We start from the raw sequence: 13,695 nt of genomic DNA on the forward strand, positions 1-13,695 counted from the left end.
ATTTAGTACAAGTGTTTGATAATTAACAGATTTTGGTTAATAGATTGTTGTATCTATGTGTAGATTGTTGACGGATTCATATTTCATAATCTACTAATGTGAATATGCTGGGTAGAGCAGCATAATGGAAAACAGTAGATTGAGCTCCAATCTACTCTTTCAATATGTCATTTACAAAACACTTAAAATAGTAGATTGGTGAGTCAAACATGCTAAAAACCTTGAATATGCTGAAAATCCCAATCCGTCGTTTACCAAACACCCCCTTAGGTTTTATGAGAAAGACAAAATAAAATCAAAGTTTTTTTGTTGAGGGTACCATTTCTTTCGATAAAGCTATTTAGACCAACGCTTTAATCCTTGGAGCATATCTTTATCGAAAGAAATAATACCCCGTTTGTGATTTACAACAGAGGGATGATATACACTATCACCTCCAAAAAACTGTTGAGAGGCCGTATCACAGAAGACCTACTAAAAAAAATTATGATCGGTGAAGATTTATTTGGTTATCAAAATAAGGTGATTTACTTTTTCACATTAATTATCAACTTCCCCATAATTATTCCATTTAAGAATTAAGATTATCTAACCACCCTACGTACTTTAGAAGACGTCATAATCATGTACGGAGTATCAGTGTTTCTATTCTCTCATTAGTCGTTAATCACTCGACAATCGACATTATAATTAACAATGGCTTCACACATGTATTCAATTGATCAATTCCCGTGTGTCAACTAAACAGCTTTTGAGCAATTCACGTAAATAATGTAATGTGACATGCACGGCGATAGAGTAGTCAAGTCACATATATATGTGTTGGCATAATGCTACATACCAAAGTCTGACCCGATCCGAACCTAAGCAAACCCGACCCCACACGAGAATATTGCAACCCGAAACCAAAACCGACCCGACCCGATGCTGACCCGTAACCTGACATGATCCGATGACCAGTGACCCGAAACCGACCCAACCCGACCCGATGACGATCCATAACCCGACTTGATCCGATGATCAGTGACCCGAATGTGACCCAGACCCGACCCGATACTGACCCGATTAGATTGATGAACCGACAATTATTAAGCTTAATATTGATCAAAATGAAGGTGATTTGTAATTAGATTGTTATGTTTGAATTAATAATGAAGTAATTAAATCAAATAATGCTTAAAAACTAAATTTAATGGTCAAAAATTGAAGTAATGTGATAAAGTAACCGGACCCGATGATGACCCGACCCGAACCCGACCCGATCCTATACACCATTTGATCCGAAATAACCCGACCCGACTCAACACATTATTTGACCCGTCCCGATAATGACTCGAAGCCGACCCGAGCCGATCCGACCTAAAAGGGGTGACTGATCCGAACCCTATATGACCCGACCCGATTACCACCCCTATACCAAACTCTACCAAAATGGCAAAAGCTTGTAGATTACAGGTAAAGAATGTTTAGAAGACAAATTAATGAAAATGGTGACAAAATTATCACAGTGCATTACTCCAACATTTTTTTTTTTTTTTGACAACAATGACATTACTACGTTGTTTTATTAGTGTTTTTATTGTCAGAATTAATTGTGAAAATGACCCAACCACGATCTACTGCCACGATATATTGGCCTTGTCAATTACGTGTCATGCTAAAATAGGTCGTCGGCCGTGCTGAAGCGTGTAAGTCCAACTGCCCGCGTGCCACTCTTATCTCTAGGCGTATACCATAGTCTATATCGTGTGATAATGTGAAAATGGTTATTTTTTCCTTGTCTTTTTTCTTATATATAATTATTATAATCTAAACCAGTGTACTTTTTTTTTTACAGAGTAATCATTGTACTCCGTGAGTTTTGTAGGATGGTTGTCTTACCTTGGCCAAGCAAAATGACACGATCTTTGTTGACCCGTGACTTATGTGAGCCAGGACGATCCGATCTAAAACCATCTAATTTGAAAATGACCCGACAAGATAAAATTGTAATTAACCAATAACTCCAATAAGGACTTGAATGATAATTTGAAATCACACTTCATATTATTTAGGTTAAACTAAAAATTCAATTACCAAAACTAAGTATAAATAAGTAATAATCAAAGACGTCTTTTTTTTTTCTTAATCATTGTCCCGAAATGACTCGACTTGAAATAATCTGCCCCCCTTGATCCGTAAATGACACGACCAATATACCTAAAACAGATCTAGTGACCCGACCCATGACTCACAAAAAATAACCCGGGGTGAACTGGCCTATCCCAGGATAAAATCCACGTCATGATGTGACGCATCCGTAAAGTTCAAAATGAACCAAACCGATACCAACCCGAATTATTCAACCTGAACTAACCCGATAATATGATATAAATCCGAAAGCACCCAACGCAAAAATGACACGTGACACGTAAGACATGCAAAGACGTAACCAACCAGTGCTATATAAGACATTGAAATAACGCAGTTTCTCTTCATTAAATCAAAACACATAAAGAACTAACTATCAATCACGTTAAAAAAAAGGGCATTCCATCTCTTAATCAGCTTTTAATTCTGGTTTCAGCAAAGAAAAGGTTTGTGTTTGTGTACAACAATTCTATACCAGGCTGTCAAAAAAAAAAAAAAATTATTCTATACCGTCTCGGTCATCTATATATTTACGTATTGCATTTTTTAGTATATCAATTACTCTGTCCTTATTTACCTTTTACTCTATTTTCATGATATTTTTAGTGAATAACATGATCGTTATTTGCATTTTTGTGCATTTGTTATTTATTTATCGTAGTTATTAATTTCTCCTCAATATTTATGTCAAAAATAAAAATAAATAAATAATTGGGAAATACTCCATAGTTGACAAGATCGACATGTGTCCCGTGCTCAAACTCAAATGACTTGTACATTATCTGTTAGCGTATACATTAACATTGTCGGGTTGAACCACTTCAAAAATATGAAGTTAAGATATGAACGTATGTAGTGAGATTATTTTCCGTGTTGGTGGAATTAATAACTAAAAGAAAATGTACAAATTTAATACGCTCGACATGAGAAATTCCCAAGATGAATAAAATTTGAACAACGCAATAAATTATACTCGTATTTTGCAAGTAATTTTAAAGTTACTCGTAAGGAACAAAACTCCAAATATTATTTTTCTTGGGTTCAGACTTCAGACCAAGCCTGAAATTATATAATTCGAGTTCAAGTAATGACTTTTGCTCTGAGTCATTATTATAAATGTCATGTAAAATGGTTTTTACATAATCTTGTAAACGTATAGTAAATAACTAGTATAGTTCTCATGCTATAGCCACAATATGTTTTAGATTTGTTTTATAAAGAGACTTTCTTATCAAATTAATTGCATAAATTAACTATACTTGCAGTTTAATGTTATGATGTCTTCCGTACTAAATACTCCCTCTGTTCCGGTCAGTTGTTGTCCTTTTCCATTTTGGGGTGTCTCAGTCATTTGTTGTCCTTTCTATTTTAAGAATGAACTTGATGAGTAATTTGATCATTCTCATTCAATTTGTTCCACTTGTCATTTAGTTATTGGTCTTTTCCTATTTCTTTGGTCTTTGTGCCAAAATAAAAGGACAACAATTGACCGAGATGGAGGGAGTATAATCTTAGTAAGAGATAGAAAACTAAAATTTACTCTCATCAGAAGACAATTTAAATTAAGTTATTTTTGTCCTAGCCTATTTTTACTTTACTGTTAAAAATAATACTATAATATTAGTATATCATTACTTGATATGACATTAAAATACAATTAAGTGATGTAAGATTTAATTAAAACGCATATTAACCTTATAATGAAAACAGGTAAAAACAGTATACTACGCATTTAAAAAGACAATTTACAAATAATTAAATTAATTTTTTTATTTTTTATTTTTAATAAAAAAAATACATAAAAATTTGTTACGTCCTTCAGAAAAACATATTTAGAGTCTAACCTGATAAAGTATAGTATAAGAACCAGATTTGCGTAATTTTAGAGTGTAGGTGATGAATAATAATTATGGTAAAAATTGCATAAGAAGCATAGTTACGTAATTTTAAAGTGTAACTAATGAAGGATAACCCATGTAAATGATTGCATGATAAATTGGGGATAAATGGATAATAATAATTGTTTTTTACAAAAGAGGTAAAATATAAATGTAATATTGTTTTCATGTATTAGAGTTTTTATTCTCTTATTAAATAAGGGGGATGCTGATATATTCATGACCTAGCTTCGACTTCTCAATAAATGAACTATGAGTGATTTATACAAGAGTGGATTCTAACCACTCATACCATTAATATTTATCTATTTTCATTTTTAACCGTATTAGTTATATATAGACCTGACAAAAGCAACCCGACCCGGTTGACCCGTCCTGAAAAAGTTGTCCCGAGACCCGAAGTAATAGGAGTATCATTATTTCTATTTTCTTATTAATAGGAGTAATTAACAACGACTTTACACCCCATCTTGTTGTGCTACGTTGTTTTATTAGTGTGTTTATCGTCAGAATTGATCGTCAAAAAGACATGACCATGATTCCATGAATCCATTAATAATACTTTGTTAATCCGTATTACCATCTTTCACATGAACGGCGCTCGCTTTGCAAGTGGACGAATTTATATATATTTATTAATTCGTAAGAGAAGAAGGTGTCAGCAATTCTCAAATAACATGTTTACCGTTTCTGCCCTATTTCGAATAATTAAGGCATAGACCATAGTCAATAACATGTGAGAATGTGAGAATGTGAGGATGGTTATTTATGATTTTCCTAATCTTACTTCGTGTGTATCTGGCCTAATTTTTAAAAGTATTTTTGATCTTAAAAATATTTTTTGGTCAAACACATTATTATTTAAAAGTTAAAGCAGAATTTCTTAAAAGCCAAAAAATCATTCTTTTGTCAATAAAAATAGAAGCAACAGTTTGCTACTTTTGCTTTTGAAAAACACTTTGAGAAAATTAAGCTTAAAAAGCAAAAACTCATTTTCAACAAGTTAGGCAAAACATGCTTTTATTAAAATACTCTCACAAAATAATAAAAAGACAAATAAATGATTAAGACAAAGGAAGTATTACGAAACATAATCTAAATCATTGTTTAGTTTTGTAGGATGGTTATTGTCTTACTCGTACATTAAACCTAGTAAAAATAGCTGACCCGAAACTCGAAATGGCACGAATTATAACACTTGAATGTGACCCAAAATCCAAATTGACGAGGTCTGGCCAGTAACTGATCTAACCCGAAAGATCTGATCTAAAACCACCCAACCCGACAAAACGCACGCAAGTGTTGACCCATAAAGACTTGAATGACTAATTTGAAATCACATGTGGGGTGTTTGGTTGGGGCCTGGGGAAGTTGGAAGGGAATGGAGTGGATTTGAGTCATTCTAGTATTTGGTTCGGATAGTTTGGAATGGAGTTAAAATCTAATTTCACCCCAAATCCTTGAAATCCTATACCAGGTTTTTTATTTCTTTTCCCCTCCATATAATTTTAGAGTAAAGAAAACAATGCAATAATCAGCATGTTTGGCAGTATGGGGTTTTAAACCAATGATATCACATTCTATTTCAATCCATTCCGAACATTTGAACCAAATGCCCCCAATATTATTTAGCTTAAAATAAAGAATCAATTATCAAAGCTAAACTATAAATATGTATAATAATAATCCAAAACGTACTTTTTTCTCTCTTAACCATTGACCTAAAATGGTTACCTTAAATAACCAACCCCCTTGATCCGAAAATGACCCAACCAACATACCTGAAACACACCTGAAATTCGAAATGACCTTACCGGACCCGAACTAACAAGAAAATGTAACACAACCGAACTGATCCAATCAAAACTCGCCCTACCCGTTCGCCAGGTTTAATTATTACTGATAAAATCCACACCGTAATGTGACACATCTGTAAATTCCGAAATGACCCAACTATACCCAACAATATTGACTCGACTCGAATGACTTGACCTGAATAACTCGACTCGTACCTGACCTTACACCTGAACTCAAGACCTGAGCTTCAGGAGAGCCCGATTTGACCCTATCTAATAATATGACGACCCAAATGTTTATTGTTGAACGTTGATTATTACCAATAAATAACTTGTTAATAGTTGACCCAAAAACGACCCAAATCCGAAATAAACTGGCCTAATATAACCCGAAGTCTAACAAATAAACCTGAAATCGATCCGACCCAATTTGATTTGACCCGAATCCTACTCGATTGACCGGTTTTCAGGTTTAAACCTAACCTAACCCGACTGAACTGACCCGACCCAAACTAACCAGATAATGTGTCACATCTGAAACCATCCAACCCGAGAGTGACACGAGGCACATAAGACAAGCAAAGAGCCAAAGACGTAGCCAACCAGTGCTATACTGCTATATAAGGCATTGAAATAACGCACTTTCTCTTCATTAACAAAAACACATATAGAACTAACTCTCAATCACATATAAAATAAAAAAAGGCTTTTCATCTCTTAATCTTTTAGCTTTTAATTCGTTTTCAGGTTTGTGTTAACTATTTACTTAACTCTGTCTAGAACTATCAATCACATATTCACATATATAAAATAATTCTATCTTGTCTCGGTCATCTATATATTTACGTATTGCATTTTTTAGTATCTCAATTACTTGTTTACCTATTCAAGATCATTATTTGCATTTTGGTTCATTTGTTACCCATTAAACCGTAATTACTAATTTTTCCTTCGTATTTACGTCAAATATAAAAGTAAACAAATAATTAGGATATACCTAGGAAATAGTTGACAAGTTCGGACATTTGTTGTTTATATCAAGGGTTGCAATTGTTAATGCATGTTGGGGCGTTTCTATTTCTATTTTTTTTTACCATATTAATCAATAGTTATCTATTTCCTTTTCAGTCAAGATGAAGGTGTCTAGCATATCAGTATGGTACATGGTGATATCATTAATTGTAGCAGCAGCGTCTGCAACGCCGACCTGGACCGTTGATTCTGATTCTGAAGAATATTCGAAATTTTTGAATTCTCTGAGAGAAGAACTCGGCCGTGGAACACCAAAAGTGTGCGATATACCCGCGACCAAAAAAGCAAATAATGACAAATTTGTTTTGGTGAACTTAATAGTACCCTTTAATCAGAACACCATTACCTTAGCCTTAAGGGCTTCGGACGCTTACCTTGTCGGTTTTCAAGACCGGGACTCGAAAAACAATAAATTACGAGCCAATTTTTTTTCGGACGAGTACAAAAAATTGCACGGTAAATATAAGAGTATTTTTCCGAATGCAGAGATTTTAGGACCGGAGCTTCCCGTTTCAAGCAGTTACACTGATTTAGAAAAGAAGGCCGGTGTTTCGAGGGATAAATTAAGTCTAGGGGTAAGTAGTCTTCAAACTGCCATTACCGCGGTAGGGAAAGATTTTACGGCTAAAAATGTAGCAAAGTTTGCTTTAATATCTATTCAAATGGTTGTCGAGGCAGCGCGATTTAAATATATCGAGGATCAGGTGAAAAGTCATGGAATGTTCGGCAGTTTTGCGGCTGGTCCTCGTATCACGCTTTTGGAAAATAATTGGAGTAAAATATCGGAAAAATATCATAAATCTTGCAAATTAGGAGGAGGTGAGTTTACCGAGGAAGAAATGAAACTCGGTCTCGTCCTGCATAATTGATCCGGCTTAAATTCGAACCATGGTTAGTCTCGTTTGAGACGGTCTTGCAAAACTATTTTTGTAAGATCGGCTCTTTTGGGACTATGTCCTTCTCTAGTATATATACACTTAAAAAAAATAAGTCGCTATGACACTGTTTAAAAGGTAATGTAACATTTCCTCGATATGTGTATAGGAATAATGTAACCGGGGTAATGTCGTCGTATTAAAGAGTTTAATTATGTCGTCTACTTGTATTGTACTGTTTTTATTCGTTAGATGAAAACAAAGATGTCGAGAGATTAACAAAATTTTTGTCTCATCTATTTAAGCAATGATATTATTTAACTCGTTTTAAACTTGAGATAAATATGTCCGTCTTAAATGAGACCAACTATAAAATTGCAAAAATTATATGCTTCGTACAACTTCTCCTAAGGCTACAATATTCTCATTTTCACAGTATTACTCTTTAATATGAGAAAATAGGGTAAATGAAACAACGTCACCATAGTAGCCTCTCATGTATACGACATGAAAGACAGTGTATGTCCTTTGTCCCATTTTGTGTCCCATCTTATGTCCCGTCAAATTACAATTGTTTGGTTACCCAAAATCAAATGATTTACTTTTGTTTTTCCATGAATGGTCGTCAGAAGAAAGAATTAGATTAACGTAACCCCCTATGTAAATACAATTATACAAACTCATGTATGTATTTAATTATCGCATGCCAACCAAATAACTTCTCAACAGCTCATTAAATTGTCTAATTCATGTTTTTTTTCTAAGTCATTGAAACTTAATTTCTCGATCATAATCATACAACACCTTAACATAACATAATCCGTCTATATGTTGGGATAATGTCACGTGCAAAATGTTTAAAAGGCCAATCGGAGAAAAATAGTGACAATTATCACAGGCGGCTCACAGCCCAAATTGTGGTGTATATAAGTATATATTGTCAACACAATTTTTTGTTTAAAACATGCGTATCCGTCTTAAATTTATCGTGAAAGAGACACGACCGTGAATAAATTAGTTATTTTTCTGTAAGACAGTGTTATTACGTAACATATTTTTGAAAATAAGTAATCCTAGCTCGGCCATTGTCAACATCTAAATAGTCTTACTAATAAACATATTTTTTTCAGCAAACTCGTCACCCCATTCAACGATTTTGTTTCAAATTCATTGATCGATTTAAAAAAGATACTTGGAGGTCTGAAAAACATACTCCGACAAATACAATGTTTTGAGTAATTATTTTCGAATCTTTTAAAGTGGTTTGAAAGTCGATCAACTTGCCACACACATCCGAAAATTGGTCCTGTGTACAAGATCAATTACAAAAAATAGAAAAAACGTGATACATGCATAAGACACATAAGACATGCAAAGTCGAGGCCAGCAGCCATAATTGTCGTTTTAGCCAACCAGTGTTATATAAGGCATTGAAATAAATCACTTTCTCTTCATTATCAAAAACACATAAAAAAACAATCAATCAATCACTTAATAATAAAGCTTTTAATTTCGGTTTCAGCTAAAAAACTACAGGTTTGTCTTGACTATTACTGCATAACAATGTTCTCATCTCGGTCATTTATTTATCTGTTTCAATATTAATTAACAATGATTTCAGACATGTATGATGTATTCAATTCTTGTATGTTAACCAAACAACTTTTGAGCAATTCACATGAATTGTCCAGTTTGCGTGTTTTTTAGATATTATTCTCCGATAACAACCAAACAATACCAAGCTTAAGCTGTTGGTTGGAGTCCAAGATTATTTTTATACTCTAACACGCCCCCTAGCTCACACGAATGCCCATTGAGCTTAAAGTGTGGATGCAACTACAAGCCTCCGCATACCTGGTGTTTAATATTTCACTTTAAAAATTGGGGGCTGTGAGATTTGAACCCGTGACCTTTTAATCATATGGCTCAGACACTATGTCATGAAACCCGTGAACTTTTGGTTGAGCTGGTTTTTTTACCATATTTACGTATGTATTGCATTTTTTAGTATATCAATTAGTCCGTACTTGTTTATCTTTTATATTTTTATGATATTTTTAGTGAATAACTTGACTGTTATTTGCATTTTTGTTTATCGCAGTTATTAATTTCTCCTTAGTATATGTGTCAAACACAAAAGTAAACAAATAATCGGAAAATAGTTGACAAGGTCAACGTTTGCTGTTTATTAAGGGTCGCAATTGGTAATGTTGGGGGCCTTGGGGCGTCTCAAGTAATGTGTGCCATGCAGCCATACTCAGACTCAATTTGAGTTCGGCCAAGATTGGCTAAGAGACTAGAGAGCAGGTACATTGTCGGGTTGAACCACTTCAAAATACTCCGTATGAAGCTAGGATATGTACGTAGTACGTTGTATGGTTATTTTCCGTGTTGGTGGAATGGTGGGTCTGTCACTAATTAGCTTTAATTTATATAGAAGGAAATTTAAGAATTTAATAAAATAAAATTGTACGCGACATGAGAAATTGCCAAGATGAATAAATTTGGGCAACCTAAAAGCATCTCCAATGGACAACCACAAAATAGAGTAGCTTAGTTTGCCAATTCGATTTTTTAAGCTAATTTGCTCTTCGACTACATACCGCTCAAATAGTTAACTAATGACTACAACAATTTTTAGCTTTATGCCTTCATGGGTCCAATATTAAAAAAATTTCTCTAATAAAAAACTTAACTTTTTTTTTTTTTAAAATCCAAGCTACATGCTTGGTAGAGCTACAATGTTCATAAACTATCCTCTAGATAAAAGCCCAGTTTTTTAAAGAAATATGATTGGTCTTAGTAATTTTTAGTGGGCGGGGTCCACTGCAATTTCTCTTATTTCTCTTCTCTTCTTTTCCTTTCCTCTTTTTCCATGATATAATCTTCTTGATTTCATTATTTTCCCGACTTTTCTAATTTTAGTATAAAGTAGATATAGAAAATACAGTATTAAGTATCGACTTCAAATAAATGCAAGCAAATATTAAAAAACCAGATATAAGTGACGGATCGTACTTACATGAACATATTTTTGTCTAGGCGATATAACTATCTAATACTACATTTATTGTCGAGTTTCGAAAGTATCTAAATTTTCAAATAATGGTAGATATATTTTTATTTTATTCAAATTCTTGCATACTAAATCTCGCACAATTCTATCGGCATTAGCTTAATTTATAACAATATTATTATTGTTATCGTAACCCGTGCATTATTTTGCACGGGCTTAAAACTATACTAATTATTCTTTACTCCAATGGTGCAATTCATGACCTAAGTTCGACTTCTCCCTTAGGCCGGGAGATTTGATGAGAAAAGAGGAGGGAGGGTAGGAAAATGAAATTGTAGTGGATTAAGTGTGGTAGGGTTTATGGTTGCAAAAACACAAAAATTGTTAAGTTCAACAACGGGCCTAGGCCGAACCCAAACGGAGGAGAAAGAGTCCACAACGCTGGCTTAAGAAGGATCCACTCTAAAATTAATTGGCAATAGATGGAGTAGGCCCTTGCCTTATAAAGTGGTGCCCTCACATGTGGGAACTTTGGGTTTCGGCCCATGAAACCCAGGTCACATAACCATGGACTCTGATACCATGTTAAATTCAACAACGGGTCTCGGCCGCACCCAAACGGAGGAAAAAGAGTCCACAACGCTGGCCCAAGAGAGTTCCACTCTAAAACCAATTGGCAATAGAGGGAGTAGCTACTTGCTTTATAAAGTGATAATTTTTCTCCTCTTTTATCAATGTGGGACAACCCTCACATGTGGAAACTTTGAATTTCTTCAAAAATTATAGCCAGTGACAAATCTAGAATTTATATCACATAGTAATTGTATGTAGACCTGTACTCGGGCGGGACAGGGGCGGCCGGGCTCTCCTAGTCAAACCCGGGCCGGGCCGGGCTGGGATATGCTTGACCCGGGCTAGGGCCCGAGACGGGCCTTACCAATTTTTTTTTTTGCTAAAATGGCGGGGCGGGCTGAAATTTTAGGACCCGGGTTAGGCCCGGCCAGGCCAAGTTGCATAAATAATGGGCCAGGTTCGGGCCGGGCTGGGTCAGCTCGTGCTAATGCCCAGCTCTAACATTTTTTTTTTTTTGATAAGGTGAAGAAACTAGATTGATTGAAACTCTTATAACCGTATGTAGTTGAGTTTACCTCTCCCTTGTGTAAAAGTGACCGGTGAAAGCAATCAATTCAAACAGGATACAAGAGGAAAGATGAAGGTATCGAGTATATCGGTATGGTGCATGATATTGGCAGTGATTATGGCAGCAGCTTCTGCGAATCCGACCTGGAGCGTTGATTATGATTCCGGAATGGAATACTTGTCGTTTTTAGATTCTTTGAGGAAGGATCTCGGCGTTGGACCAAAAGTGTGTAACATATCAGTGACCAACGCAGCCAGATCGTCATCATATGTTTTGGCGGACTTGGTTTTTGCCGGTGACGTCATTACATTAGCCTTCCGAGCTTCAAACGCTTATCTGGTCGGTTTTCAGGACAAGGATTCGAAAACCAAGAAAATACGGGCCAATTTTTTCTCAGACGAGTACAGCGCCTTGAGCCGTAATTATAAGAGTATCTTTAAAGATGCAGTGGATGTATCGAAGCTTCCCTGTGAAAGCAGTTACATTGATCTAGAAAGTAAGGCCGGCAGCCGAGGAACAATAAGTCTAGGGGTTCTTAGTCTTCAAACGGCCATTAAAAATGTTTATGGGAAGGATTTTAATGCTAAAGGTGAGAATATGGGTAAAATTGTAGCAAAGTTTGCTCTAATCTCTATTCAAATGATCTCCGAGGCAGCGCGATTCAAATATATCGAGGGTCAGGTGAAAGATCGTGGAATGAAAAAAAGTTTTCAGCTTGGTGGCAATATCGCACTTTTGGAAAATAATTGGAGTAGTCTCTCTAACCAATATCATAATAAATCTCGTAATTGCACACCACAAGATACTAGGTTTACTGTGGATCAAATGAAACTTGGTCTCTTACTGTACAAAACAAGATCCGGCTTAAATTCGGATGATGGTCATCCCGCTCTCGCATTTATCTAAGACGGGTTAGTCTCCTTTGAGACGGTCTTGCAATGCAAAACTATTTTGTAAGATTGGCTCTTTTGGGACACTCTACTTCTCTAACATGCACTTATGCAAAACTATTTAGATCGACTGTAATATCTAAGGAATAATGGCGTTGTAACCAGTGTAATGTTGTTATTGTTGTGTCTAAGGAGTTCATTATGTCGCCAACTTGTACCGTGAATTCAATAAGGGAAGGTTCGGGTTTCCCCGTCCTTACAATCCCAATATTATTTAGTACCGTATCATGTTCAACAAGTTCTTTATGTTTTCATTCTTTTGTAAGGAGCCGAGTATTTTAATGAAATGTAAAGAACCTGCTAAATAGGAGGGAGTAAATTAAAGGCTATCTAATTACATACTTGTACAAATTTAGATATCGGATGAAGCTAGATTCATCGTCACTATACATTATAGAACATGAGTTGGATGCCTTTTGTAGCTCTTCGAGTGTCTTCTTAAATTGATGATCAGCATTGTGACCATCAAACCGAATTCCATACGGAGAAACATTAATCTTTTGTTATTGTTGCAATGTTTACGACTCAATTGAGAATTTTATACACTAAACATATAAAAAATAGCAGCACTCAATTGACAAAAGTAACCAAACGAGATAGATGAAAGACAAGACGTCCTTGTTACCCCGCCTGTGCTCTTGCGGCTGTTAGGGTGAGAAACTTAGAAGAGGAGGTTTTGTTAAACGGGATAGAAGAAACAGGGTTGTGTAACACTGTAACGTGTTTATAACGAGAAACATGTAGTTGTTGTAAGGTTTCTTATTTTGTTACTAGTTTTAAACGCGTGCAAAATTGCACGGGTATGTATTTGGGCCATTATTAATGTTTTTGGATATATATTTGTTTTTGCATTTCTA

At 35.1% G+C, this 13,695-nt stretch overlaps 2 protein-coding genes across 2 annotated transcripts; both read left to right on the top strand.

The window, feature by feature from the left end:
* The first annotated feature begins 2,478 nt into the window (after nucleotides 1-2,478).
* LOC141606617 (ribosome-inactivating protein lychnin-like) lies at nucleotides 2,479-8,015 on the top strand. Its single transcript, XM_074425815.1, has 2 exons — nucleotides 2,479-2,576; nucleotides 6,953-8,015. The coding sequence occupies exon 2, from the start codon at nucleotides 6,958-6,960 to the stop codon at nucleotides 7,723-7,725; it is 768 nt and encodes a 255-aa protein (XP_074281916.1). The 5' UTR covers nucleotides 2,479-2,576; nucleotides 6,953-6,957; the 3' UTR covers nucleotides 7,726-8,015.
* Nucleotides 8,016-9,207: 1,192 nt separating this feature from the next.
* On the top strand, nucleotides 9,208-13,008 carry LOC141606616 (ribosome-inactivating protein lychnin-like). Its single transcript, XM_074425814.1, has 2 exons — nucleotides 9,208-9,267; nucleotides 11,943-13,008. The coding sequence occupies exon 2, from the start codon at nucleotides 11,958-11,960 to the stop codon at nucleotides 12,792-12,794; it is 837 nt and encodes a 278-aa protein (XP_074281915.1). The 5' UTR covers nucleotides 9,208-9,267; nucleotides 11,943-11,957; the 3' UTR covers nucleotides 12,795-13,008.
* The last annotated feature ends 687 nt before the right edge of the window (nucleotides 13,009-13,695 follow it).

This window comes from Silene latifolia, chromosome 10, assembly GCF_048544455.1.
Source record: "Silene latifolia isolate original U9 population chromosome 10, ASM4854445v1, whole genome shotgun sequence".
Taxonomy (NCBI): domain Eukaryota; kingdom Viridiplantae; phylum Streptophyta; class Magnoliopsida; order Caryophyllales; family Caryophyllaceae; genus Silene; species Silene latifolia.